Source organism: Alosa pseudoharengus, unplaced genomic scaffold (genome assembly GCF_046254945.1).
Source record: "Alosa pseudoharengus isolate Yale_2024_CS ecotype anadromous, Long Island Sound unplaced genomic scaffold, YU_APseudo_1.1 YU_APseudo_1.1_scf_23, whole genome shotgun sequence".
NCBI classification, from domain to species: domain Eukaryota; kingdom Metazoa; phylum Chordata; class Actinopteri; order Clupeiformes; family Clupeidae; genus Alosa; species Alosa pseudoharengus.
In genome coordinates this window covers 30,373,555-30,401,298 of record NW_027468685.1, presented here as the reverse complement: position 1 = coordinate 30,401,298, position 27,744 = coordinate 30,373,555, and the positions used below count along the sequence as shown (strand labels likewise).

The 27,744-nt window shown below is 42.1% G+C and overlaps 1 protein-coding gene across 1 annotated transcript; it reads left to right on the top strand.

The window, feature by feature from the left end:
- The first annotated feature begins 1,773 nt into the window (after nucleotides 1-1,773).
- sdc3 (syndecan 3) lies at nucleotides 1,774-27,728 on the top strand. Its single transcript, XM_076302300.1, has 5 exons — nucleotides 1,774-2,114; nucleotides 19,968-20,055; nucleotides 21,117-22,045; nucleotides 22,669-22,897; nucleotides 25,400-27,728. The coding sequence occupies exons 1-5, from the start codon at nucleotides 2,061-2,063 to the stop codon at nucleotides 25,564-25,566; spliced, it is 1,467 nt and encodes a 488-aa protein (XP_076158415.1). The 5' UTR covers nucleotides 1,774-2,060; the 3' UTR covers nucleotides 25,567-27,728.
- Nucleotides 27,729-27,744: the final 16 nt, after the last annotated feature.

Here is a 27,744-nt window from a genome sequence, read left to right as displayed (position 1 = left end):
TAAGAAAATGCAGAGGGCCATGCAGAGGCCTTTGAAGGGGTAGGTTCTCAAATTGAAAAAAGGCACATGGAACAAGATTTCTAAACCTTATTATGTGAACATAATTTACATCATACTGCCCTGCTAAAAAAACAGCTAGAAACCAGCTTGATAGCTGGTTTTAGCTGGTCTTTGTGAGTTTTCTTCCAGCTCCTGCTGGTCTTTGCTGGTGTAGCTGGTTGGGCCACCAGCTGGATATGCTTGCGTGACCATCTGTTTTTTTCAGCAGGGTGAAATTAAAGCCCTATAATTTACATACTGTATCTTTAAATATTAAGAAATATTGGTAATTGTATACAGTTTAACTTGATGTTTTGATGAATAGCGCATTGTGACTAAGAGAACAACTCTAGCTTTCCCTGAAAAAAACAGCCTGGCCAGCTTAAGGTGGTTTGCTGGTTGACCAGCCTGTTAACCAGTTTGTTTGACCACCCTATGATGGTTGACCAGCTAGACCAGCAAAGCTCTTGCGAAAACATACCTTCAGCTGGTTTACCCAGCTTACGATGGTAATTCAGCTGGTTTTGCTTGTTGTACCACCTCAAGCTGGTCATTTTAGCTGGTGTTGCTGTTCTTGCTTTGCTGGTTTGACTGACCATGCCAGCCTATGTTGGTAATTCTAGCAAACCAGCATGACCATCTTACACCAATGTCAAGCTTGGCATGCTGGTCACCAGCATTACCATTTTACACCAGCTGTACCCCACATGACAGGCTGGTCACCCCAGCAATGACCAGCTTCCTCAAATGGTCATGCCAACATGTCCACCTGGTGGCTCAACCAGCTACACCAGCTTAAACCAGCTACCAGCATAAGCTGGTTTCTAGCTGTTTTTTCAGCAGGGTTGTTTGTTTGTGCCACATTGATAGCACAATAATAACAATAATATGCATCATATTTAGTTGTTTTACGCAGCATTCATTGCTTTTGCTTGCTGGCTAAACATTTCTGTTTGCAATTAAATTAATACTAGTTGTAATATTAGTTTAAGCTCTGTATTGTAGTTGGAAGAAATACTTTTACCAAGGTGGCTTCAGTGGAGTATTCTTTATTAATGCTTTACTATTCCAATTAACCATTCTATTTTAGGATGTGAGGTAACACCATCCATTACACGTTTCTAAATATTTTCTTGCTACCTCATTATGTGGTCCCGTATTTCACGTGGTAGTGTAACACTTTATTCATCAATTTTTGCTCTTGCATTGTGTATGAGACATTAGACCTACAGCCATTACAGCCTTGTTTGTAGTAGTATTTCTACAATTATGTTAATTCGCCATCACTGAAAAGTGGTAGGCTACTCAATGTAGGACAATTAAACTGTATTGAGACCAATTACACAAAACTAATTTTTGAAGCCTACTTTCAGGCCGATTGCAGCAATATATGCTGAATTATTTTAAGAAGACAATGCTGTGCCTTTGTTTTTCTATGCCTATGACAGGTAATTTCCAAAGCCGTTTTATAGGAATGTCGTATGGAAAGGGCATTGCATACTAATGTGTTTTTTAACCATGATCTTCTTTACGCACAGCTATATGAAAAAATCAGCTGAGGGGGGTCTGCATTTTGAATTGTATTATCAATAGCCGGAGTGTTTACTCTAATTGCCAGGTTGGGATATTTCCACAGTCATGCTACTGCTCTTGCTGGCTACAGGGGGCATCCGCATACACAAGAGTAGTGTCGGCGCACACCATCCTGCACGCGTTTAGTAGGCTAGAATCGAGGCAGGAAAGCAGCAAGTGAGAGGGTGCAGTCTGGCGCCTGCCGACTGTGCATCTAGCAGGTCTCGTAGACTGAACTAGTATCCTTCAGAAAAAAACGGGAAGGCCGGGCACAGATCGCTTTGGGTTTCAATAGCCGCGCATGAGCTTTAGCGGGATTAAACCGACCAAGATCACGGGAAGCTGGATGTAGGAACGGTCGCGCTCATTGAACCAGGATATTTAAAACTGAAGGAAAACCTATTTCATTCACCGAAGACCGGGCGGAGGAGGCTCGAGGCTGCAGCATCATGAAGCTCGTGTGCTGGATGGCGTTAGCTCTCCTCCACGGGCATGCCGCATCGGTAAGCGCGAGCAGTGCTCCTGGCCATTGTGTTCTATTGTTCCTAGGAAAACCTCGGACCTGCATAGTCCGTCGCCTAAAAGGGGTAACCTAACGCCCTCTTCGGATTGTGGGTTATGTGACTGTGCGTGAAATTGGTCCTCTGGACCTTGGGTTTGGGTTACCGAGTCAGAGCGCATACGGCTACTCTGTGTGTGTTTGTGTGGTGTGTGTGTGCGTGGTGTGTGTGTGTGTGTGAGATAGTAAGTGTGTGAATGAGAGCTGGATATGCTATGGTGATAACGGCATTAGAGAATCCGCTGGGGTGCTGGTGTGTGGGTGTGTATTAGTGTTTGGGAGGGTTAAGAACCCACTGTCGCCTCTCTCCCCTCCCCCAGCGAGACTGAGACAGCCTGTTTGGGTAGCGCGTGCGATCTAACTTAATTGCCGTATTGCAGTTAATTAGACTAGACTAGGCTACTGTTTAATTATGCAATCACTGGGTTTTGTTTTCCTGTCCTCTGCTCACGCCTATATTCCTCAGAACTAGCAGGTTACTCCATCACAATCGCACGTGCAGAAGGGCCTACCTGACACAGGGGAAGGATAGCTGAGGGAAAATGTAGGTTATCTTAACGACTGCTCCTCACACGCAGCCATAGCATGGAGGTGGGGTTTGGTTCGTAGTGGTGGTGGCTGGGCAGACAGGGTGCAGAAGCCCGGGGTGGGGCACAGCGGTGCTAAACCCCGCCGGGGACCAAGGAGGGGTGGGAGGGGGTGGCTGGGTCGATGACGACATCGTGAACCGATTAGTGAAGCAAGATAGCGGAACCATGCCTCTTTCAGCTCTCGCGAGAACGGGTTTGGGCAGTAGAGAAATTAAGATAATAGCCTATATTTTAAAACCTCACGGGAGATTCGATGACGCAGTTGACAGAAAGATTTCTAGTAAGCTAGTGTTCAGGTAGCCTAATCAATGTCCATGGGGTGTTAAGCTATTGCTATTGCTGGATGTTCCTCCAAGGAAATATGATAGCCTAATCTACTCAGGTTATCCTCCATCTAATTTAAAAGAGGGGAGCGCTTTCTGTACTGGAAAATTGAATACAATTCAGAATATTATTCTGCTACACAGCAATGACAAGCAAACCTTATATGGGTTACTACTACTGTCATACATTTGGGTAGATAGGGGAAGAATGTACTGGCATGGACACTTGAAAAAAACAAAAACATAATGCATGAACAGGTGTGAAAGACTAAAACAGATTTTACACACATAGGCCTACTTACTTTTGTAAAGTAGCCGTAGGTCTATCTTTAAAACAAAGTTGAGCTAGAGTGGAACTAGTGCAGATTTACTTTAATTTACTTAGATTGTCTCATCATTTGACCTAAAGGACATGATGAAGGTAAAAGACGTGATAAGCTACTATATAGCTATATTGCCATATTTATTTATCTATCGTATTACTTTATAATGTCTTGCCTATGGATTTCCCTGTAATATAAATATATGGATTCCCTCAGATTATCTGTGTGCCCTCTGCACGCATGTGTAAGTATGACGCACAAATCAAGTACAATCTGATTAAATATTCTCAGTTCATGCTTCAAAGCGAAAGACCACCAGTTAGGGGCATCTCTTCACTAGTCCCCCAGTGTTCTTTCTGACCCCTGATATAAATCCCTGTTCCAGTATATCTGCAGATTGTCTTGCGCTTTACCAGTTGTTGAAATATATCAGAAGCATATTTATGCAACAGCACTTTAAATGACTGTGTTAGTGCTTATAGACTGAGCCAGTTGAAGTACCCTGTTATTTTTGTCCCTCCACTGGCATTTGTTTAGCAGGCTGCAACAGGGGCGGAGAGCGTTGGAAATTGAGGGTGTCTTTAAAAGGCAACTGTAGACTTCCTTGAACAAGTTTATAGAAGAATAAGTTGCAGCATTCTCTAAACACACACACACACACACACACACACACATTCATCTAATGGGAATTGGGTCAGTCATTTTGCGTAGGTCTCTATCTTGTGTTGATATCCTGGGGTCTTTTTGTCTGTGTTGTTTCTCAGAATAAGCAGGAGTTTAAGAGACCCCTCTATATTTAACCTAGAGCTCTCCTGTGTTAGCAAAACAGGCAGAATGTGGAGCGTGAGGGTGTGTATGAAATTTCATTTCATGTAAAAAAAGCAACGTGTTCTCTCTAGTTACTGCAGAAATGAATCAGTGTTTTGTCCCTCAGTCCACAAAGACGACCATAGAAAAGAGAGAGAGGGAGAAATCGAGAGCGTGTGTGTGTCTGTGTGTGCGTGAGTGTGTAAAAGAGAGTGTGTGTGCATACTTGGAATGTATGACCAGAAATAAACAAACTCAGGAAGTGCAATTTTTTTTGGAAGGGATATTTCCCACACCGTCAAACACTCCACATAAAGAGTGTCTTGTCAGCGGGACAGTGATAAACCAATCCTTTACCAAACCAATACTAGTCCTGGCTGGTAGGCAAGCATTGCTGTGGTCTGAAGTGAAGAAATAACCCAAGCATTCAAGCCCCTCTATACCTATTTTTACATACCCCTAGGGTTTTGTAGATCCAGACAGTTAAACCTCATAACAGTGTTACAAAGAAATGCGGTGAAATTGTATTGTAATTGTAGAAAGTATTGGAAACCTTACAGTGGTGGAGAGCAGTTGTCATAAAGAATAAATGAGAAGATGTTTTAACACAGGTCCGTGCATGGTAAGCTCTCTCTCACTGTATATGTACCACAGAATAGGCTAATACCTGCAGGATCATGGTATTTGTTGAAAATTATGGGGCACCAGGGGCAGTATGTTAGACATTCTGTCTGACCTTGAGGATGTTCCAAAACATTCATGATTAAAGCAGTCAGTTCAAGGTCTAAAGGAGCCGAATGTGAAATCATTGTGGCTTATCAAACAGATGTAAATTTCCTTAAGAACTCACACAGACTGCATCATCAATTTGAATGATTGTGAATTATTGTGAAAAATATTTATAAATGTTTCCTGTCAGTGTACTATTTTAATATTCAAATACCTTAATAATTACTAGGTTGTTATTCTGACCAAATAAACATATGCACTGGAGGAGAGCCCAATAATACCACAATCCAGTTGAGTCAATCTCATATGAGCCACTATGAGCCTATACACAATCAATTTTCAACCTTAACCTATATAATTTGTACATGAGAGTGAACATCAAAAGATGTGTTATCTCAAAGAACTGCAATGCCTCAGGGACACTTTTATAAAATATACAAATCTTTTGTTTATCACATAAATAACTTGATCTTATATGTTCAATTGATGTGCAAGTAAACACATCAATTTACTATGTGAATGATTGAAAAAATAATAGTTTTAAAACATGTACAGCAAGGTTTTGCAGTGAGCTCTCTACACAGAGAATATAGAGTGGGCTATATTCTCTATGCACATTTGTTGCGGTATCTGGATATTGAAATAATTGAGATCTTAAAACAGTAGCATAATTAAGTCTTTTTCTGCCAGGTCGGGATTCCGGTTTGTTAGATCCTTTACACAATAAACTCTACTAAAACTCCCATTGGTGCTGACAGAGCAGAGCATGGGGCGCTGCTGTTGCAGACTAGACACTTAAATAGGTATAACATACTTATTACAAGGCCAATTAAACTACCAAATATATGAGAGAAAACGATTCATTCTCTGCTTTGATGGAACACCAACCCAAGTCAATAGCTATAACCTATATCCTAGCTCTAAGGTTAATGTGATTGTAAGTTAACTACCACCCCTCTTCAAAATCTTGAAGTCAGTCTGATTTAGGCACACTTTATGTTGAGATAAACTTGTTTTAGAGACCTGCCCTGGAGTCATTGTGTTGTTCATATCTCAAGTTGTGGACTCCTTGATCTCAAACAGAGGCGGATGTTTCTTTTTGACGTCCACTGTCAAAACAAATACATCAGATTAGAAGCTTCATCTGTCTCAAGGACCCCTTGTTTATTTTTTGAATCATAGACATTTATCTGTGCTGTGCAGACAATATGGATACGTCAATTGAGATTAAGAGATTTTACAATTCTACAAGGTGAAACAATGTAGTGCTTCAATCAACACAGACTACATCTAATCAGGTGATTTTATTTGACATAACAAGTAGCCTATACAATATATTTGGACATGTACACATCAGAAGCTTCATTGTTCATTTCTGTCCTGTTTTCTTGCCCATCTTGACAATTCATATTCTTGTTGATTTGGTACCACAAAAAGGCCTTGACCTCTTTCATGTTGACGAGTTTACACCAGAGTTTTCTATTAGCCAAGATTTCAGTGTCTCATTGCAATGCGTTGTGTGTTACATCACACAGCTCACTAGAAGTCTCGGGTGCATCTATTCAGTCAAACATAAAAAAGTTTTAACTCATGTTGTCTCAGCTGGCAGTTTCTTGTTTATCTTTTCCCAAGTGTGTAAATGAAACCACGCCAAGAAACCAGTAGCAGACTGTTGTTTTTCTTTGAATTCACCAAAGGATTTATCCTTTTTTGGAAATTATAATGACCTTGGATCTCAGGACTGGTTTTCTTTCCAAAGATAATAATCAGTTGTGCCGCTCCCTGAATAAAGGTCGCCAGGTTAATCAGATGTGGATGTGCTCTGATCACTGTTTAAATTGTGACACTTGTACTTACACATCTTGGCTAGTGGAGACAAGCAGTCTGATGTGAATTAAAGGAGTTCAAACTCGACAACAGCTCAAATTCAGCCATGCAGCACAGATTTTCCCATTTACAGCTGAACAACCTTCAAAAACATTGCAATGCTTTCTGTTTCCCTTTATCAGTTTCTTTAGGAAATTGCATTTTACCACTTTTAAATATGCTCTGTTGACTTGGAATCGGAAATTAAATGGTATAATGTGAAGTTGCGTGTTTTTAAGACTCATACAACTCTTACTTTTTGTAGTTTTGTAGTCCAAGACTACAGAACTACCTACGGCATAGTGAAGGATACAAATATGTTTATCTGACCTTCACATGACTGTACAATACACAAAATGAATCGGAAGATGATACCAGAACTATATCTATTTTTTGTTCCTATCAGTGCCAAGGAGATACTGCATTGTGTTTTCTTCCTGCTGCTTGCGAGCCATGGCACCTTGTGCATGTTCTGATCAGGAACAGGAACCACCCCCGTAGGACCTCTTTCAAGGCCATTTGCAGGGGAGATCTATGCGGCCCTGAAACTGCTGGGTGGTTGACGCTTTTTGCTTAAACAAGACATTAGTGGGAAAACAAAAACCAGCACCATATAAACAGCCAGAATATTTGCATCTGACCTTACAGTGCAAGGGAATTAGGGGAGTTAGCATGTTGCGGTTAAGGTCACTGCGGTACTATACAATGTGTAAGCAAACATACAGCTTATTATTAGTCAACAGTAGTGTCATTTATCAAGTAATTACAATTGCGTTGGCTACTTTTTTGCAAAATTCAACTGCTGAATAGACATTGGGGTAGGCCTACCTGTACATGTAACGTAATGTAATGTTGATGCTACTGCTGGAAAACATATTTTGTGGTGCTTGGAGCAAAAGCTGCACCAAGTAGATGCGGTAGCTCTTACACCACAATGGAAACAGAGTGGCTGAAAGGTCCCATTTGGGGGTCGTTCCTGTAAATATTTGGTGTCTCCTGGGAAGAGCCCCAAGTTCCTGCAGGGGAAAAGTGCCTACTCTCTCCATTTGCACTAGGAGCTGGATAGGTGTCCATATGGGCCAGTCCTTTATTCATTTCACACAAAACTTTTGCTCAGCAAACATGGGAAATACTACCAAATGGATTATTTTAAACAGTATGAACATTTGCCTACTTGTATAAAGATTAGGCTATCCAATCAATTACGAATCATTCAGGTCTACGCAGTCCAGATAAACAGAGAGAGTCAAACAGAAAGAGAGAGAGAGAGAGACCTTTATCAAAATACCAGTAGTCTGAAAGGATGAATCGAGGAATGGACACATATTCAGACTTTATGACCACTTTGAATTTGCTCAATGCAAACAGTAATACGTTAGTCATCTTGTTGTCCTAAATTCAAGAGGAATCATGTTAAACTTTTTTTAGGTAGTAGTGAATGTATCATTCACAAGGGCTGATGGAATGAGTAGTTCCTTTGCTCTGAATTGTTTTATATCCTGTAAAACTACCAATGAGGAACCTAACACTCACTGGAGATGTGTTGATGAAAAGGAACTGGCCTTTATTTCTTGCTTACCAGTGTTTCTGGTTCAAACACTTTTCATTGTGTTAGAGAAAAAAGTCTTTTTTGGGGCTGAAGGCTTCGTCTTGCATTACCCTGTGCCCAGTACAATATTTTGTTTAGGTTGAGGGACAGGGAATACCAACAGTTACCAATTAAAGAGCATTCATTATTTCGCTTTTCCAGACTTTGTTGCAAGCTAAATGCCATTAGATCATTATGCCTTTTGCAATATCATTGTCATGATGCTTCTAGAGTAAATGTAGCAGCACCTTAAGTATGGTAGGGAAATTACTAGACACCATTGAATCATTAATTACATGTCAACATTTTCTGGACTGAAGAAGTACTTTGCTGTTATTTCTGAGGAATGGAAGAATGGACAAGACAATGGAAACACACATCATCAGAGTGTGTGTGTGTGTGTGTGTGTGTGTGTGTGTGTTGGGGGGGGGGTGTGGGTTGGTGGGTGGATGTGTGGGTGTGTGTGGGGGTGCTTATACAGGGCAGAGGCCACAACACATATCTGTGTATGGCTATATCTGCTAGCGTCCTAGCCTTGAGGACGTTCCAGCACATTCCAAATTAAAGCAGTCAAAATAAGGTTTAAACAGACCCACAGTAAACTTACCGAGACTAAGCAGAGTCAAGTGTCTCGCAGTGTTTTGCAGAACTTCTCACAGAATTGAGCTGAAAACACACCCAGAACTGTCAGTACCTGAACTAGTGTTACGCTGGTACGTGATGTCCCATGGAAGACCATCTGCAAAACACAACTCCCATGGTTATGTAAGGAGGTTCACTGTGTTATTCAGATCAGTCTAGTCATGGATATCTTAAATAATGTTGAGTAGTAGGGGTGCTTTGCACAGCCCACACCACATTAGTCACAGCCTCCTACAGCAGATTAGGCTTTTAAATGCATAGCTAAAGCTGTGATCTATGTGCTGCTGACACACTGCTGAATAACAGAAATAACAAACCCCCAGTGCCCTTAAACAGCAATGTTAGACATTTGGCCTTAATCCAGTGTACACACACATCCATGACCCTCTGCCCTGTCCTGTGTCTCCTCTATCTACATCCCTTGACTTAACTTGACTCTTGTCTTGACTTGTTTTGCTCCTATAGAAGATAGTTCTCTTTGGATGAAAGTGTCAGCTAAATGAATGAATGCAAATCTAATGTGAACATTCTACCAGTCCACTCCATGTGTTGGCATAGCTTACAGTACTGAAGAAGGATGATTATAGACTCCAGAAGTCCAAGATTGAGTTACTCGTGGAATGCTTGACCACTGTTGTTTAGAACAACACAGCTGTACTCCCGTGTCTCTGTGGCAATCAATTTTGAAAACATAGAAGTGGGTATAGAGTTCCAGATAGTGCTTCATAATGACCATGTTCAATGAAGACTGTCTGGAAGTGAGGTGTATAGTCTAGAAAACTCCAACGTTCTCTTATTATAGTGCCACTGACCGGTAATGTGAGGGTGCTCCATGGAAAGGGGTGTGACAAAAAGGGCATGATGGCTCACTCACTAGATGATGAGAATGCTGTCTTTCTGAAGAAGACAATGCCCAAAACATTGTTTCATAATATAGCCATCTAATATAGACATCTTTCAATTTGAGTGTTTTCTATATTCTCAGATTGATGTCAGAAGAATGTTTTGTAAGGGTTCATGACACTATTGTGGTCTAGCGCTGTGCCTGGCGTCTGATTTGTTTTGTGAAGGTGGCACATTCTGTTCTCTATTCCCAGTGAACTTAGGAGTCACCCGAGCAGATGTCCCTGCTTAGTGCGCGCTGTTTGTTATAGCCTCCACAATGACCCAGCCAAAGGTCAAATCGTGCTAATAACACTTCACTCTCGCATATGATGCAGGGCAAATGTGCTTCACTGATTTATTTATGCACGCACACACACACACACACACACACACACACACACACACACACACACACACACACACACCTATATTGAGATAGAAAGGCTGCAGGATGGGGTTGGCTGGAGGTGGAAATGAGAATGAAATGAGCAGCCATGGAGAGAAGGATGAATGAAGGAGAAGAGAGAGAGAGAGAGAGAGAGAGAGACAAGAAGGCGAGCGATGCTTAGATTTGGGATAGGCCTGCTCTCTGTATCCATGACAACTGAGGCTGCTGTCATCATTCCTTTCCCTCTTGTTTTCTCTCACTCTTATGTTCTCTATCCCTCCATTCTCTGTCTCCAGCACTCACAGAGCTAATTAAAATTCTGCCCCACAAGTCTGTTGGGGGAGGGGAGCAGAGGGGCAAAGCAGGAAGTAGAGAGGGAACGGAAGGGGGAAAGGGATTTTTGTGGGATTGTGTGTGTGTGTGTGTGTTTCTGTATGTGTATGTGTATGTGTATGTGTGTGTATGTATGTTTCTGTGTATGTGTGTGTGTGTGTGTGTGTGTGTGTGTGTAAGGGAGAGAGAGCACATGAAGATCTGACAGACTACAAAGGATTCTGGGATTTGAGTACTACTTTGAGATACACATCTAAACAGCTAACTTGCTGTATGTGTGCCTAGTAGTCTTCTCCTCCCACAGTTGAGTTAGATGTGTGTGTGTGTGTGTGTGTGTGTGTGCTACTACTTGTTTGTTTGTTTCAGTTGCTCTTGTGTGTATGTGTGTGTGATAGTGTGTGAGTGTGTGTGTAAGTAACGGATCGTTTGGAGTCTGGGAATGTGCTGTGATATCCAGGGTGGAGCCATTTGAAATCTCCGGAAATTTTCTGTGTGGTGAAATGTCAAAGTTCTTGTGCGCTCACACGCACGCTCTCAAGCATGCACGCACACATGCACACACTCACACACACACACTCACACACACACACGCACACACACACACACACACACACACACACACACACACACACACACACACATCTGTATCCATGTCAGTATGGGGTTAAATGGAGGGCTGATATATTTAGCCCCACTGATGTTTGAGATTGTCTCTGTTCGTATGTGACAGGGTGGGGGTCTCCTCTGTCTCGAGGACTTCCTGTAGGGAGGAGTCTGAATAATTTACTAGATACAGTAGTGCAGGGATCTCCTAGCCTGGCTCTGCCAAACCACAATTTATTCCATTCATCGCAGATTGGAAGTGTTTGATTGAACTCTAATTGAGAGAGGGGCGTATGAGTGTCACTTCAAATTACACTAACCATTAGCACTAGCATGTGTAATTGGTGTAAAAACACAGGATTTAAGAACACATTAAATAAAGTGTTTGTTCGGATTCTAGTCTGATTTCTGTCTAAAGCCGCCACTGGATTTGCTGTTTTAGTGGTGTTATAATGACCAATCATGCAAAGGGGAAGGTGTTCATGAAGCTGTTGTTCCCCGCCCAGGCCACTGACCTAGGGTGAACGATTTGGGGATAATAACAATTTTTTTGAAAACTTTTGATCTGGGCACCCATTTAGTGCTAAGGAGGTACCCAGTTCATCAAGGCCATGCTAATACTTGCACATACAGTACCCTCCAGAATTATTGGCACCTTTGGTAAAGTTAAAAAGACTAAAAACAGGCATGAAAAATAATCTGTTGGTGATTTATTGTACTCTCACAATGAAAACAATGAGGCATCAAAATGATGTTATGGTAAAATAACTACCCTTTGTTTCTTTAACCAAGCTAGGAATCCCTCCACCGCACATCTGTTGACTATGGATATTTGTCTGGTTAAAAGGTGGCACATGCATAATAGTGACAAAATCATGAATAAGAAGCAATCATAAATGGTTTCAATTAAAATTTTTAACAACATAGTCTGAAGGGCCCTAACACTGTAGAAGACAAAGGCCAACATGTTTGTGCCATGAGCTCTGTGTCCCACTGAGGAAGTATGTGTGAATAGACCACCTTTTTCCTGTTGTCAGTGCCAAGATACACGCATGAAATACAGAACTATGGCTTCACACCATTGGGCCAAATATGCACTGCAGCAACATCCTGTCATATTGTGCTGATGCAGACAAGTGTCTAAGAATAACTACACTGATATTTACATAAACTGCATCAAATGAAAATGTATCGGCTGGTCTCTTTTCCATTTGTTATATTGAACATTTTTATTAATGGTTTTTAAGCCACTATTGACTTTTGGCCACTAGCAGACAGTGTACCCTGAAAGAGGAAAACACCAGTTTAGGCTAGCAATCATCAAATGATAAATAATTAAACCTGTCTGTCCAAGAGACGAGACATGTAATTGTATGTGTTCAGCTGGAGTCCAACTGGGTTTAAAGACTATGTATGGAACTGTATGAAGTGTTCTGCTCTTCAAATGTAGTTGTGTTAATGAAGAAATCACATTTAGATTAAACTTGTTTCCTTGCTAATTTCCATGCATTTATATACCCGACACTGTTGAGATCTCATCTCACCACTACCAGTATCACGCACAAGGGTGAACTGGCAGCAGTCATTGTCTGACACTGTGGTCATAGCCAGTCGGGTGTGTTGGGGAGATGAGCAGACACATACGCAAACTGGTGGAGTCCAGGCCAATTTGGGAATAGTCTGTGGTTGTGAAATAAAGCGTTGGGGCAGTCAGGGTCAGAATTCTGATGTTATTACCGCTGACTTCACACTGATGTGTCTGGGGATATTGGGACCACACTGGGACCAGTCTCATAAAAAAAAAACATGAAAAGCTTTTATGTCTCACCCTGTTAGAACACAGTGTTCCACCACTGCAACAGGGCAGTAGGGTCCAACCTGACCAAAGGTTGGGAGTGCTTAACTGACCCCATCACTTTTCTCTTCACCAACTTAATTTCCCTTTGGAAGTTTTCCATCCAGGCTTCAGTGTGTTACTTCTTGTGAGCTATGGATTATGACAGGGCCTCGCCAGAGGTGGAATATTTGCTTGAGCTGAACAATGAATTTTGTATTCCTTCCACAAATTATTCCATTTTCTATTCATTGTTGAGAGGAAATAGGTGATTCATGGGAGCCCAGTACACAGCCATTTTCTAATATATTTTCATTTTACTGAATGCAAAGTCACAAACTAAAAAGGGGGTTCCTCTGCATGTTTGATGTTCCAGGTCTGCTGCCTGACAAGCTCTGTACAGAAATGTATTTTTATTAGTGTACAAATTGAAGTAGCTTTGATGTGAAGTGGCACCATTGGCTAGGTGAAGTGAAATGGGATTTAATGTTCAGGGCCCGTAATCCACATAGACACTCTCCCTGTTTACTCACTTTAGATGCCACTGTCACACACGCAATGTTTCATGTATTTTCAACAAGTGCACACATGCAAATCAAAGCTCAGAAGCTCACACAGGCACTCACATGCACAAAGGCAGTGTCCCAACCCTCTGTTCATGTTGCATTTTTTAGCGACTCTGAAAAGTTTCTTAGAAACGCCAGACACCTCATAAAGCCCCGGAGAGGCAGCCCGTGAGGGAGGGAGAGAGACTCCATTCACACTGGCACACACACACAGGGCCCATGAGCCCATTAATCAGGTCAGCCTTCAGAAAACACACTCTTATTGCACTCACATATCTCACATGCTTATTTTCACTAGACTAAACACTTAATATTGCATGCTAGTGTGCATGATCAAGAAAATATACACAAACAGATGCATATGGGACTTATTTAACACAAAACCCTTTACACTCCATGGACATGGCACTCTGGCATTACTCCAAGACTGCAACTTAACAGCACATTTGTATAGTGCTCAGGCTTGTATGCACAAATTCCTATGTGCTTACCCATGTCACTGCTATTGTATTGCCATTGTTTCCTCCATAAAGGTTTATCTTATTTAACATAATTAGAATGATTTGCAACTGTAAAAACGACATGTCATTTTGTCGTCTAACTTACTTTTTTTGTTGGTTTGTGTTAATGGCTTCCAATATCTATTTGAAATACTAAAATTGGCATTTGTAATATTTGTGCTGTCATTAAATGGACTCATGGCTCCCATTGCGAGGATCATGTTGAAGTAATTGGGTATGAAAGCGCTGATTCTCAATATGTTTCTATATTGGTTGTTTAATCACCATGAAGAGGTTACGTAAAGAATATCTTGCATGAATAAAATCCTAATAGTTGTGTTTCAGAGCGCAAACACACTGTGCATAACAAGGCAATAAAGATGAATAAGAGGAAGCCCACCACTAGCACTCTGAGTCATTTCCACTGGGGGGGGTGAGATACGGATGCACCTTTCACGTGCATGCTGTTTCCACTGTGGACTGATGTCCCACACCAGACTTAGTAACAGCTAAGGGGAACATGACAAGCTAATGTAATGCTAAGCTAATATGTTGTGCCACCACTTTACTGCACCACCACATAACAATGCCTTCATAAACTGTCCCATGCTAGGTTTATATCACTAAACATTTGATATCTAAAATGTGCTGTAACTAATAAAAGCTGGCAGTTGCAAATGAAACGATAGGATATGAGATTATGACGGGGCCATATTATCCACGCCAGCCTTCAGCAGCAGTGATTACCGTGGTTTTGTTCCCACTTTAGTTTTATCTCTCCATTTACTGGGTGTGTCAAATCAAAACAGCATGGACTTTGGCTTTCTTATCTGATGCGGTGCAAATTTGCACCGGATATTTGCCGACAATTGTTTGCTTATATTGCTTTCATCTGCTATGTCTCACTGTTTTCCCACATATTTTCATAATGTCTTGATGCCTTGAGAACAGCACCTTGCGAGGGTGATGATTCTGATAGTTATGGATGGGAAGTTTCCAATTATCAGAGGTGCCAGCAGTGACATCTCTAGGGTCTCGGCTAGGGGGGCAGAAACACTGGCAGGCTATACAGAATGGAAATGATTAAAATAGTGTAGTGTAGTTTGGCACACACTTAGATTATGACACTAGACTCTCAGTAAGCACCCCTCAAACACAGCGAGCACTGACACACACACACACACACACACACACACACACACACACACACACACACACACACACACACTCACACAGGCATGCCTACAGCAGCATACCTACACACACACACACACACACACACAGGCATGCTTACACAGCGGCATACCTACACACACACACACACACACACACAGGCATCCCTACACAGCAGCATACCCACACATGCACACGCACACACACACACATACACACAGGCATCCCTACACAGCAGCATACCCACACATGCACACACACGCACACACACACACACACACACACACACACACACACACACACACACACACACACACACAGGCATCCCTACACAGCAGCATACCCACACATGCACACAAGGCTGTTGATATTTCTCAGTCTCTACATCTGCTCTATGTATTCATTTGGATGAGTCTTATGTCCAAAGGGAATTACAAGTGAGGTAGAGTACAACAAAGAGAAACAGCTGATCAAGGGGGAAATGCTGAAAATATTACCCAGCATGCTTTGGAGTTCCCATTAACAAGGTCAATAGGCTAGATCAAACAGCAGGGACACCAGTCTATGTCTCTGTCCAGTCCTGTTGCCCATATGTGTCTGTGACATGCTCTTAATCTCAGAGGATTGTGGGATTGCTTGTTGGGATTAAGGATTGTCGCTAAGAAACAGCTGTCCACACATACACAATAGCATGAAACTACTATCAATAAGATACTACAGAGCAGTAAAACAGTGCTCAGACATATTTTGTCTGTTTTGGTGTATATTTTTATACAAAAATGTTAAAGGGCTTGGAGTTATAGACCTTTATGAGGATTATTTTATTTCTCAGTTTATTTGCTTATGCACTTCTCTGTCCAGGCTTACAACTGATTTTCTGCTGAAATAACATTCCTGATTCTGCTGCAATTATTCAGTCAGGATGAACATTATGAGCCAGCATGTGTGCGGATTGTGTAGGAGACTCTTACTTAAACTGTAGGCCTAACATGGCAAATACAGTAGCCTAGAGAAATAGAATTCTATCACAGCACGTGCTGCTAGTAAATAAACTCAGTGAAAAAGGTTATGTTATCGTGATGCAAAATAACTATTTCCCCCATTATTTGTTCAGTTACAGAAAAGAGCTGGCTGAAGGTCATGGGTGCAACCCTATGAGAGTGATTAGATATGGATGCTCTGTCTTGTCACAGCTACAGCAGTCCATCTCCTACTACATTAGTATGTCTCATCACATACTGGGGTGCGTTTCCCAAAACCATAGTTGCTAACCTGTAACTTAGTTGGTTAGTAATGGGAAATTGCATTGCAACCAACAAAGTTGCTAACTTAGTTAGCAACTGTGGTTTTGGGAAACGCGCCCCAGCTCTGGAAAACAATAAGAACCACTGCACATTTTTCTGATTTCATCCCAAGGTTGCGGAGTGACATTCGAATGAGTTGATGATGTTATTCAAATTTGCAGTGGTCTCTTAATTTTGAAAATAATGACCGTCAACTCATTTGAATGTCACTCAGCAACCGTAGGATGACAAAAATGTGCAGTGGTCGCTTTTTTGTATTGTTGTATATTGTGTATTAAAGTTGTATATACACTTTGATACTAAAGCCTAGTCACCATATGAACATGTTTGTAATTGTACACTAAAATGTACTGCAAAGCAGACTCAAGAAAGAGTCATTTGTTCACAGTGTTTGCCTCACACAATAGGATAGTCAAAATGACTTTGATACCTGTATCTATATAGACTATCATTACAACTGATAATACATCCAATAGCAGCAGACTAATTGAACTGTTATGTGAAATGTAAATGGATGCAAACTACACTCCCTTCTTATTTGCTGATATCATGTTCATTGGCAAAAGATCCTTTCAAATGAAACTGCACATTTTATTTAGAAATTCAGAGGATTGTGCACAAAACCAATGTTAAACATTATAATGTGTATCACCATTGTGCAATTGTAAATTGTAATGCAAAAACAAAAACAAGCCTTCAGCCTTTCTGGCAGAACATGAAAATGGCTCAATAGAGGCCCGAGTTCTGAAATACTAACATTAGTCATAGATTCCAGATCTCATGAAATGTTGCTCACACTATGCACTTAGGCATATTTAACATTCATTGCACAAGACAGAAGACCTGCACTGCATCAGGCAGGCCAGTAAAATGTCTAATATTAATGACTCTGTAGACTGTAGAATGTCAACAGCACTTTAATCCTTACATGACAAAGGATATACACAGGATTTTCATCCAGATCACCACAGTGGACTTGGATGAGTTATAGAACAGATCAACTCAAAATTAATTCTTCTTCTTATCCTAGCCATGAGTCCTGAATTTGTATTCTATTTACAGATTGCTTTTACACCTAGATGAAGCGGAAGCAAATGAAAATGTACATGAACAGAATATAGTAAAATGTATTCTCACGGTCCTTCAACTCTGCCCAGTGCTTGCACTATAACACATTGGTGTTTATACACAGTTCTGGTGTTGTGAATGACAAATAAACAAAGTGATTTGAACACAACTGCAGCCAATTAAAGTTTACTTTAGGAGTTCTGAAGGGAGGGGCGTATTTGATTGGCAGGTCAGCACAGATATCAACCATCTTAAACTAGGGTCAAGGACCACACCTTAAAGGGTAGACCAATGTTTGTTTGAAACTGATAATGGCAATGAATGTCTGTATATTTCTTTGTAGGCCTGGAATTAACTGGGTGACTGTGTCAGAAATGTTTATAACACACATTGTTTTTTTGCCCAGCTTCAATATATCTATATGTATGTATGCAAGTATACATCAAAGTCAAAGAGTTTGACTCAAAGAGAGTCAAAGTATGTAATTTTGGTTTCTGCCCACTAGTGGCTTCATAATTGATGGTTTGATATGCTTTCTAATCAGTTGGTCAGAATTCCTAAGACAAATTCTCTGCTGACAGAAGGATAAAAATAAAAGCGCACTGCCTTGTAAACTCCACTGATTAATGGTTTAGTCAATCGTCATACTAAAGCTCATACTGAATAGACTCAAAGAGGTGCCATCATGGAATGTTTCATTGTTTCAGTAAATCAGTCTAGCAAATTTCTGCCCTGCTAGATTTGACCCGGTCAACTGATATTGATGTTAATGTTGAGGATCAACAGTAGATCAGCCATGGAGTGGCAGATCGCACAAGCTCACAGAATGGGATTGCAAAGTGCAGAAGTGCTCATAGTGTGTAGACATGATGTCGTCTCTGTTGTAATACTGCACTGGGGTCTTTGGGACAAGGCTGAGCAGTGGCACACGAGGCCAAGATTACCACATGCAATGCAGAGCAGAGCCCTGTTTGGGCTGATGTAAAGCACTCCATCAGGACTCAGAGCCCTGTTTGGGCTGATGTAAAGCACTCCATCAGGACTCAGAGCCCTGTTTGGGCTGATGTAAAGCACTCCATCAGGACTCAGAGCCCTGTTTGGGCTGATGTAAAGCACTCCATCAGGACCCTAGAACACACTGGAGCAGACGGCTTGTCTGGCCTCACACTTCTGGCCTCACAGTGTGATGGAAAATTTGAAATTTGCCTGATTGCAACAGAGCAGTTACTTCCTGAATGTATAATGCTGACTTTATAGTGTGGTGGAGGAGGAATAAGGGTTTGGGGATGTGCTTCACCTTAGTTACAGTTAAGGGAAAACTTTCTGGTAGAACATACAGTAATATTTCAGACAGTTGTGTGCTTCCAACTCTGTGGCAACAGTGTGGTGGTTTCTCTTTTCTATTTCAGTAGGATGATATTTCTGTGCACAAAGAGAGCTCTTTAAAGAATTGGCTCCTAGAGCTTGGTGCAGAAGAACAAAACCAGTCCTCATGGAGCCTCAACCCCATTGAGCGCCATTAGGATGGACGTTGACTGTGAGCCAGGTCTTATCACCCAACATCAGTGACTAACTGCACTAATGCTCTTGCGGCTGAATGGGACTAAATCCCTGCTGCCAGGTTCCAAAAGCCTTTCTCAGAAGATTGGAAGGTGTTAAAAAAGCAAAGTAGGGGTCCTGTCGTGTACTTCTTTGGATATGTCATTATCCCTCACTCACGGTATATTTGTCTAAAAAAAGACACTCACAATGGCTATTGAAATTTTACCAGATCAAAAATAATTTTTAAACTGTAGTCCATTTAGAGTAGTTCAAGCTACTCAAATGTTTAACACTCACTGAACATAACCATTAAATGTGTGCTTAAATTTAAATCAAATTAAAATATATAATCACCTTGATATATGTATAATCTTATTTAAAAAAATTGTTAGATATTTACTTGACATTTGTAACAGTCCTATTTGATGTCTTTTACGTGTTATGTAAGTCCTAGATTGTTGTCTTAGTTGGCTTGGTTGCTCGGGTGGGTGGGGGTGGTGGGTAACTTTTGGTTTCCCATAACAACTATCCTGACCATGAAAAAAACTCACCCACTTTCTCCTCTTCTCACAAATACGACCCCCTCTAGTTCTTCTGCTGTGTCTATATCCCTCTCCTGCTGTTTCCTGTTCTCTCACTCCATCTCTCTCTCTTGCTCTCTCTCAATCACATGAGGTAAATTGAGTTCAGAGTATGAAAAGGCTTAGACTGTGTCTTTCTCTCTCTCTCCCAGGCTCAGCAACGTCGCCTGGTAGATGACGAGGGGTCAACGGACGAGTTCTATGACGACGAGGATCTCTTCTCCGGCTCCGGCTCAGGCTGTGAGTCTGTGTGACTGACCGAGTGTGTGTGTGTGTGTGTGTGTGTGTGTGTGTGTGTGTGTGTGTGAAAGAGAGAGAGAGACCAGCTGGTGGTTGTACCAGGAATCTACACTGCAGATTTTAAGACAACAGCTGTCACTTCTTATACCAGCAGGACTCATGGATGCACATACATCCACTCCCCACCCCAGCACACATAGGTTACTGAGCAAACATTAGCCTGGACTCCATGTTCTCTCACATGTGGCCCCTACATACTCACAATGTACTTAACATTATGAATTACTCTCTGCTCTGTTATTTGGGTTGTTGTCTTAAGTGTGTGTGTGTGTGTGTGTGTGTGTGTGTGTGTGTGTGTGTGTGTGTGTGTGTGTGTGTGTGTGTGTGTGTGTGTGTGTGATCATCTGATCTGTAGTAATCTGATTAGTGTAAATAAGATCAGTTAATCAGAAGGAATCTGGGTGTGGATCGTCTGTCTTTGTGTATGTGCTGTGTCTTATTTAAAGTCTGTTCCCCTGTGTGTCACACAATATTCACATATTTGAATATAGTTATTTGTGTTCTATCTATACGTGCAAATTCTACATATCATAAGTTTGTGTGTTTTTCTATGGTACATTGTTTTGTTTTGATACGTTTATGCTGGTTAAAAAAAGTTTGTTTAGTCGAAATATGAATGACTTACTGTGCAACTGTGTCCCAACATGAGGTGTGTCTGAGGGCATTTAATAACATGTGGCCATGGAACGCACACACACAAACCACATCAAAGCTGAGGTAATTGAAAACATGTTGTGGGGAACAGTGTGTCCGGAATGCCCCAGTGTTACTTTATGCCGATAAAGTGCATTCCACAGCACTTTAGGTGGATAACATAGTCCTGTGTGCCCCAGTGCTGCATCCATGAGTGTGTCTCAGTGGGGCTAAACAGACAAATCAGGTGTTGGGGCATGCACAAATGGTCTTGTGGTCTTGTGGTCTTGTGTCTCTTTGTCCACTCTCTCTCCCTGCCTGCCTGTCTCACTCCTGGCTCCCCTGTTTTGTCGCCATCTCGTTCTCAGTCGATCCTGATATGGAGGTGAACCCGACGAGGCTGGGTGCGTCCTTCACCACTCCCGAGCCCCTCCCTCTCTCCACCACCCAGGCAACGGGCAATGCCCCACCTGCCCCCCCAGCACCTGAGCCCAGCGGCACCCCATCCCCCTCCCCTGCTACCGACAGAGCCAGTGGTGCAGAGGAGAACTTCACAGAGGAGGAGGACACCAAGAGGCAGGAGGAGGAGGAGAGGGCGAGAGAGCAGGAGCTACTGCAGGAGAGAGAGAGAAAGAAGATGGAGAGAGAGAGAGAGCGGGAGAGAGAGAGGGAGAGAGAGAGGGAAAGGGAGAAGGAGCGAGAAAGGGAGAAAGAGAGGGAGAGAGAGCAAGAGAGGGAACGAGAGAGGGCCAGGGAGAGAGAGAAGGAGAGAGAGAGGGTTAAAGAGCGAGAAAGAGAGAAGGAGAAAGAAAGGGACAGGGAGCAAGAGAGGGAAAGAGAAAGGGGGAGGGACGCAGAGCGAGAGAAAGAGAAGCAGAGGGAGAGAGAGAGGACAACAATTTCCCCGTGGGCCTCCTCCATTCCTATGGTAACCACAAGTCCAGCTCCACCTCCTGCTCCTGATGTGTTAGCCCCCTCTGGTGGCCCAGAGGAATTCAGCACCGCTGAGGAAGAGGAGGAGATTTTCCTCACGGATGAGCCCAGGCAACCCTTCCCAACAATCCCCTGGGACAGGGACACCACGACGGAGAACCTTCCCACGGAGGAGGACACGCCCTCGTACAATGACACAAGCACGTTCCCACCAGTCACCACCGAGCCCACCACCCCGACACAAGAAGCTGCCGACGATGAAGAAATAGAGGAGGAGGAGGAGGAGGAGGAGGAAGAAACCACACCCCCTCTGCCAGCCACCACTGAAAGTACCACAAGCATCCAAACCACTTTCACAACTCAGGTAAACACACACACAGTGCCAGCTTCCAGCTCACCTCCACAGGTACAAACACACACACACACACACACACACACACACACACACACACACACACACACACACACACACAAACACAAACACACACACACACACACACACAATTATGAACTTGATTCCAGCTTGTTTTTACATTGGCAACAGATGACAAGGATATTTGCACTGTTTGCTCATTTGTGGATTTTTTTTGAAGGGCCATCATTATAAACCTGATTACTAGATGGTTGTAAAGTTTATCATTGACATCTTTCAGATCAGTTGGATTGTAAATATATCCATCATGTCACAGAGATAAAGATGAAAGTATAGAGGCTCAGGAGGAATAGGAAGAAAAGGCAAGGGTCAGGGACACTTGGGGTCAGTAGACTGTTTATCTGATTTAGATCTCTGTTCTGGGGTTTGTCTTTCTCTTTCCCTCTCTCTCTCTCACACACTCACACGCACACACGCACACACACACACACACACACACACACACACACACACACACACACACACACACACACACACACACACACACACACACACACACACACACACACACACACACACACACACACAAATACACACCTGTTATCTTTCCTCAGACGCAGGCATCTGACAAAGAGGTGAATAATGAAGTGGCGGTGGGACCCAGTGACGACTTTGAGATTCGTGACAACAACAGTCGCCAGGACAACGACCTGGGAACTGACAGAAGTGTGCCAGAGCAGGGGGCCGAGGCTGACCTGTCGGGCAACACAGTGGACACGGTGGGCAGCTCGGCCGCTCAGCTCCCACAAAAGAACATCCTGGAGCGGAAAGAAGTCCTTATAGGTGAATATTCATATAACAGCCCATCTTTTCAGACACCCTTCTCTTAACTAATCTCGTATCAAAATACAGTATACAAATCTGCAGTATGTGTTGCACAACGTTGAGGGTGATGCTGGGTGCAGTAACAGAAAGAATTACAGCTTTTTGAAAGAGTGACTGTCAGGACAAGAATGTCTACCTCAAAAGGGGATCTTGTCGTTTAATTTCATCATTCCTTTTTCCATATAGCTGTACATTTTCATCAGTCATCCTTGCATCAAAACCACTCATGAACTATTACATTTTAAAGACATTTTGCTGGACTTGATGTTCAAACTTTTGGGACTCTTGGGTGGTAGCCACATTTCTGCACTTCTTAGATGACCTCACCATGTCCAAGCATAATGACTGCATTGACGGGAAGGCCCATGCACATGCACACTAATTGCCAGGCATTAGGTTACTCTCCTGATAGGCTCAGGGCTGGACGTACTGGAAACGGTCAGTAGCTGGTTTTAGCCTCCGGTGGTCTGAAACACCAGATCTTTTCTTCTGAGCAAAGGTACAGATTACCCATGATGGTGTTATAAGACTACTGTATGTTACAGAATGCTTTATCCATGATGGTGTTATAAGACTACTGTATGTTACAGAATGCTTTATCCATGATGGTGATATAAGACTACTCTATGTTACAGAATGCTTTATCCATGATGGTGATATAAGACTACTGTATGTTACAGAATGCTTTTGAAGTTTTGACACCCTGAAGTAGGCTGTTTGTGTCGCCACAACTGGGTTGCCACTCAGCTTAGTTTCACATGTATACTACATGTTTTTAAAAATTCAATTATCAAATATCCATTGAAATAAAAGCTTTATAATGTATATATATATATATAATACAGGTAATATATTAGATATGAATTAATAGATTTGTAAAAGAAGAGTGCCTTGGATTCTTTCTTTCCCTCCATAGTATTTTGAAGTGTTGTACTTCTGTACTTTTGCACTTCAAATGACAAGATAAGGGTTTCACTTTAGACAGACAATACACTGTCTTGCCCATCTTTACAAGTGCACTGTACTGTAAGTACAGGTATGACTATAGCCTATTCTTTGCTTTGTTACACTAGAAGGAGTGTTTACTATAATAGTAGATGGGTTATTCTAGTCTAGATATTTTCCAGTGACTTTTATATCAGGAAAGGCATGCTCCTCAGCATGTTTAACAGCTAAACACATCCACAGGGATCTTAATGTCAAAAAGTAAACAATATATACAGCAAATGCAAACATCACATGATTGTTTACATCTGAATTTCCTTTCAAGGAAAATCTGTCGCTCTAACTCCTCTACTGTCATGGAATGGAATGCCATCTGACTCTGCTCACTGACTCTCATGCCATTCCTCACTCTCAGTCTCTCTCTCTCTCATCTGATATGTCTCCTCAGCTGTATTGGTTGGTGGGCTCTTTGCAGTGGTCTTTGCTGATTTCCTGGTTATAGGTAAAGAGGAGAAATCTGAGATGATTTGTAGTCACATTAGAACGTGCCTATGGTGTGCTTATTGAGTTTGTAGAAAGTTAAAAAGCTCCTGTTAGTATCCCTGTATTTGTCTGCTGCAGTACTATTAGACTTCTGAAAGACCAGTACAGTTCGATCTGTTAAATTAGACCAACTAAACCAGTAGTACAGAGTAAAACTATGTCAAGACTGTGTGTGTGTGTGTGTGTGTGTGTGTGTGTGTGTGTGTGTGTGTGTGTGTGTGTGTGTGTGTGTGAGCAGTTGAATGCTCCTTTGTTTAAAAAAAGACAGCTAAAGGAGGAAAGTTTTCTTAATAAGCTGTTCTGCAGTAATTACAGTGCCCATAATGAAGCCCTGTTTACCCCTTCCTTCCAGGCACTCCCCGGCCCTGGCTCCCCCAACCCCTAACACCCCCCCCCTTCTCTCCAGTAGGGAACAAGACCTTTGGGGCAGTTCCATTTGAAATCCTTGCAACAATCTCTGCAAGCCATTTCAGAACCCTGTCCAGATGTCTTTCCAAACATGCTTCTGTGGCCACATAGACGCTGCTTTCTGAGAAAAATGCTAACTTGTCTCCGTCTGAACTCCAAGGGCTCTACTTTGTGGCCAGTAACATACAATTTTGAGTGTTCCTGAATTGGAACTGGACCGCTAGCTAGTTGGTGTGCTCTTGCACTTGCATTTAATTCCAGACGTCAATGCAAGTTGATGAGCGTGCTAGCTATCGAGCATTCCAGTGTACGCATGGATGGTATCGGTACATTTTTACCACTTACCAAGTCTCATAATATGGTCCTAAACATTTTTCGGTCTCCCTCTCTGTAAAGGTCATTCTATACATTCTATAGACTATAGTAGGAGCGAGTATAATAGCCTATAGACTTCCCATCAGCAGTTGTATTGCAATGCAGTGGTGTCAGTGGCTCTTCTGTCATGATAGTGTTGATGGTGTGTGTGTGTAATTTGTACCATTCCCTCTCTCCCTGTGTCTGTAGCGGTGATCGTGGGCGGTGTGGTGGGCGCCCTGTTCGCTGCCTTCCTGGTCATGCTCCTGGTGTACCGCATGAAGAAGAAGGACGAGGGCAGCTACACGCTGGAGGAGCCCAAGCAAGCCACGGTCACCTACCACAAGCCTGACAAACAAGAGGAGTTCTACGCATAACACACACACACACACACACACAAACTTACACATCACATCACACACACATATCAACTGAAAAGGTTTACATATTACGACTAATAAGTTCTGTAATTTATTCTGTAAGTCTTTTACTTAGCTACGGTTTTCTCTCCTCGTCTTTTCTCTCATCTCCTTGTCTGACCTCCCTTGTTGTTCTCGCCTCTGTCCCCCAAAAGAGTTTCTGTCTCCCGTAAGAGTTTCTGTCTCCATAGAGATTAATTATTTTCCATCGACAAATACAAGTGAACAAATAGAAATCTAAATCAAATTGAAAGGAGGGTGGGTTGGGATTGATAGGGACAGTTGAAATCTAGGAGTGTTTTGGAGTAGCTGAGTGTCTAGAGTTGGTCAATCTTGAATGACTATTTTTAAAACATTATTTTTTTGTTATCACATGAAAGTAGACAATAAAAAACATGGCAATACGACAGAAACACAGACAGCTGAGCAGCGTCTAGAGCACGTGAGGAGATCAGTTGAGGTGAAAGGTCAAGTGGTGCCTTCCAATCCTCTGGTGCTATGAGAGATTTAAGGAACGGAGACGTGAGTGTGGGTCAGCGGGTCAGTGTGGTGAGCTCTGGCAGACTTACCTTTTCCTGGCCACGCGTGCAGGTCAACTTCACACTAACCGCCATCTCGAACAATCTCTACTGTGTTTCTTTCTCTCTCTCTCTCTGAATCTCTCATTCTTTTCCTCTTTCAGACATATAAACACACATATACAATGTCTCCCTCTGCTGGTGGGTGGGTGTTAGTGAACCTGGCCTTTTGTATCAAGACAGAAGCTTAAAGAACGTTTACATAGGTCCAGGAATGTTTATAAAACTGTTCAGTGACACTCAGAAACAAGAGGATTGAACGCATCCTCTGCATTGTACAAAGACAATTAGCTATCCATAGTAATAGTATTAATAATAATGATGATAATAATCAATAACAATATATCATGGGTCGTGGGGGAATGGTGAATATTCTATTTGTAGTGGGTAAAGGGGCTGTATTAGCTGTAAAATAAAGTTTATCTGTAAATACACATTGTTCTTTAATTTAAGCTCATAAGATACATCTCCACGGGCTCAGGTCACACACACAGAACTGCATGCACACAAACACATACACTCACAAGGCATCTTGATGCAACTTCATGGTTCCTTTTGGTCTTCTTGTGACATATCAACTATCAGCAATTGTCAAGAGATCTCATTGGGCATATCTCTAGGTCATCAATATTGTATAGCAAAAGTCTGTACCTGCCTGTACCGTTATTGAATGCTACAGGAAACCCAAACTTTTTTAAGGTGTGTTATCACTCTGATTGGATAGATTCTGGATTTGGATATTTGAATGCATGTTAGTTAGTGTTATTTTATTTTATTTTATTATTTTTGTAATTGTTGGACGTGTTTAATTTCAAATTGGATATCAAATGAAAGAGACACTACTTAGCCTTAAGGGAGCACAAGCACAAAAACACAGACACAGACACACACACATACACCACCAGGGCATGTTTGTCAGACTCTGACTAAATCCTCCTTTCCGATGGTGGTGTGTGTGTGTGTGTATTTGTGTGAGATGCCGCCTTGGCTGGGAAGTATCCTGCTGCAGCAGGTGTGTCCTCATATCCAGCTCATCCCAATCCATACTCAACGTTACACTCTCTGACCTGTAAAAGTCTATACTGTACATATACTCTTCTTTTTTTTACATACTGCTGACATGGTCCACCTGTTGGCCCGGGCCCCACCTATGTGCTGTTTGACCTCTGACACACATGTACACACAGATGTCTGCCTACTGCAGAACGTCTAGTGCTCACAGACACCCTTGTTTGTAGAATGTGTGTGTGTGAAACTGAAAGACTGGTTTCTATGAGTCTGTCTTTTTTCTATGTAAACTTTGGATGTTTGTACCCTTAACCAAATATGAGGCCAAGCATTACAGTGTTTATGTTTTTGAGTGCATGTGTGTACACACATACACACACACGCGTGTGGAACTGGTATGGTCGCTCATTGTGTTTTTATACATTAGCATTTTTAAAGTTGTCTTTTTTTGGTGAGCTTTTGGCTCTCCCCACATTCACTAACTTGCCACTCTGTTCTCAATAAAACACCTGATTAGGTGACCTGAAAATCTGCTGTGTGTGTGTTGGGG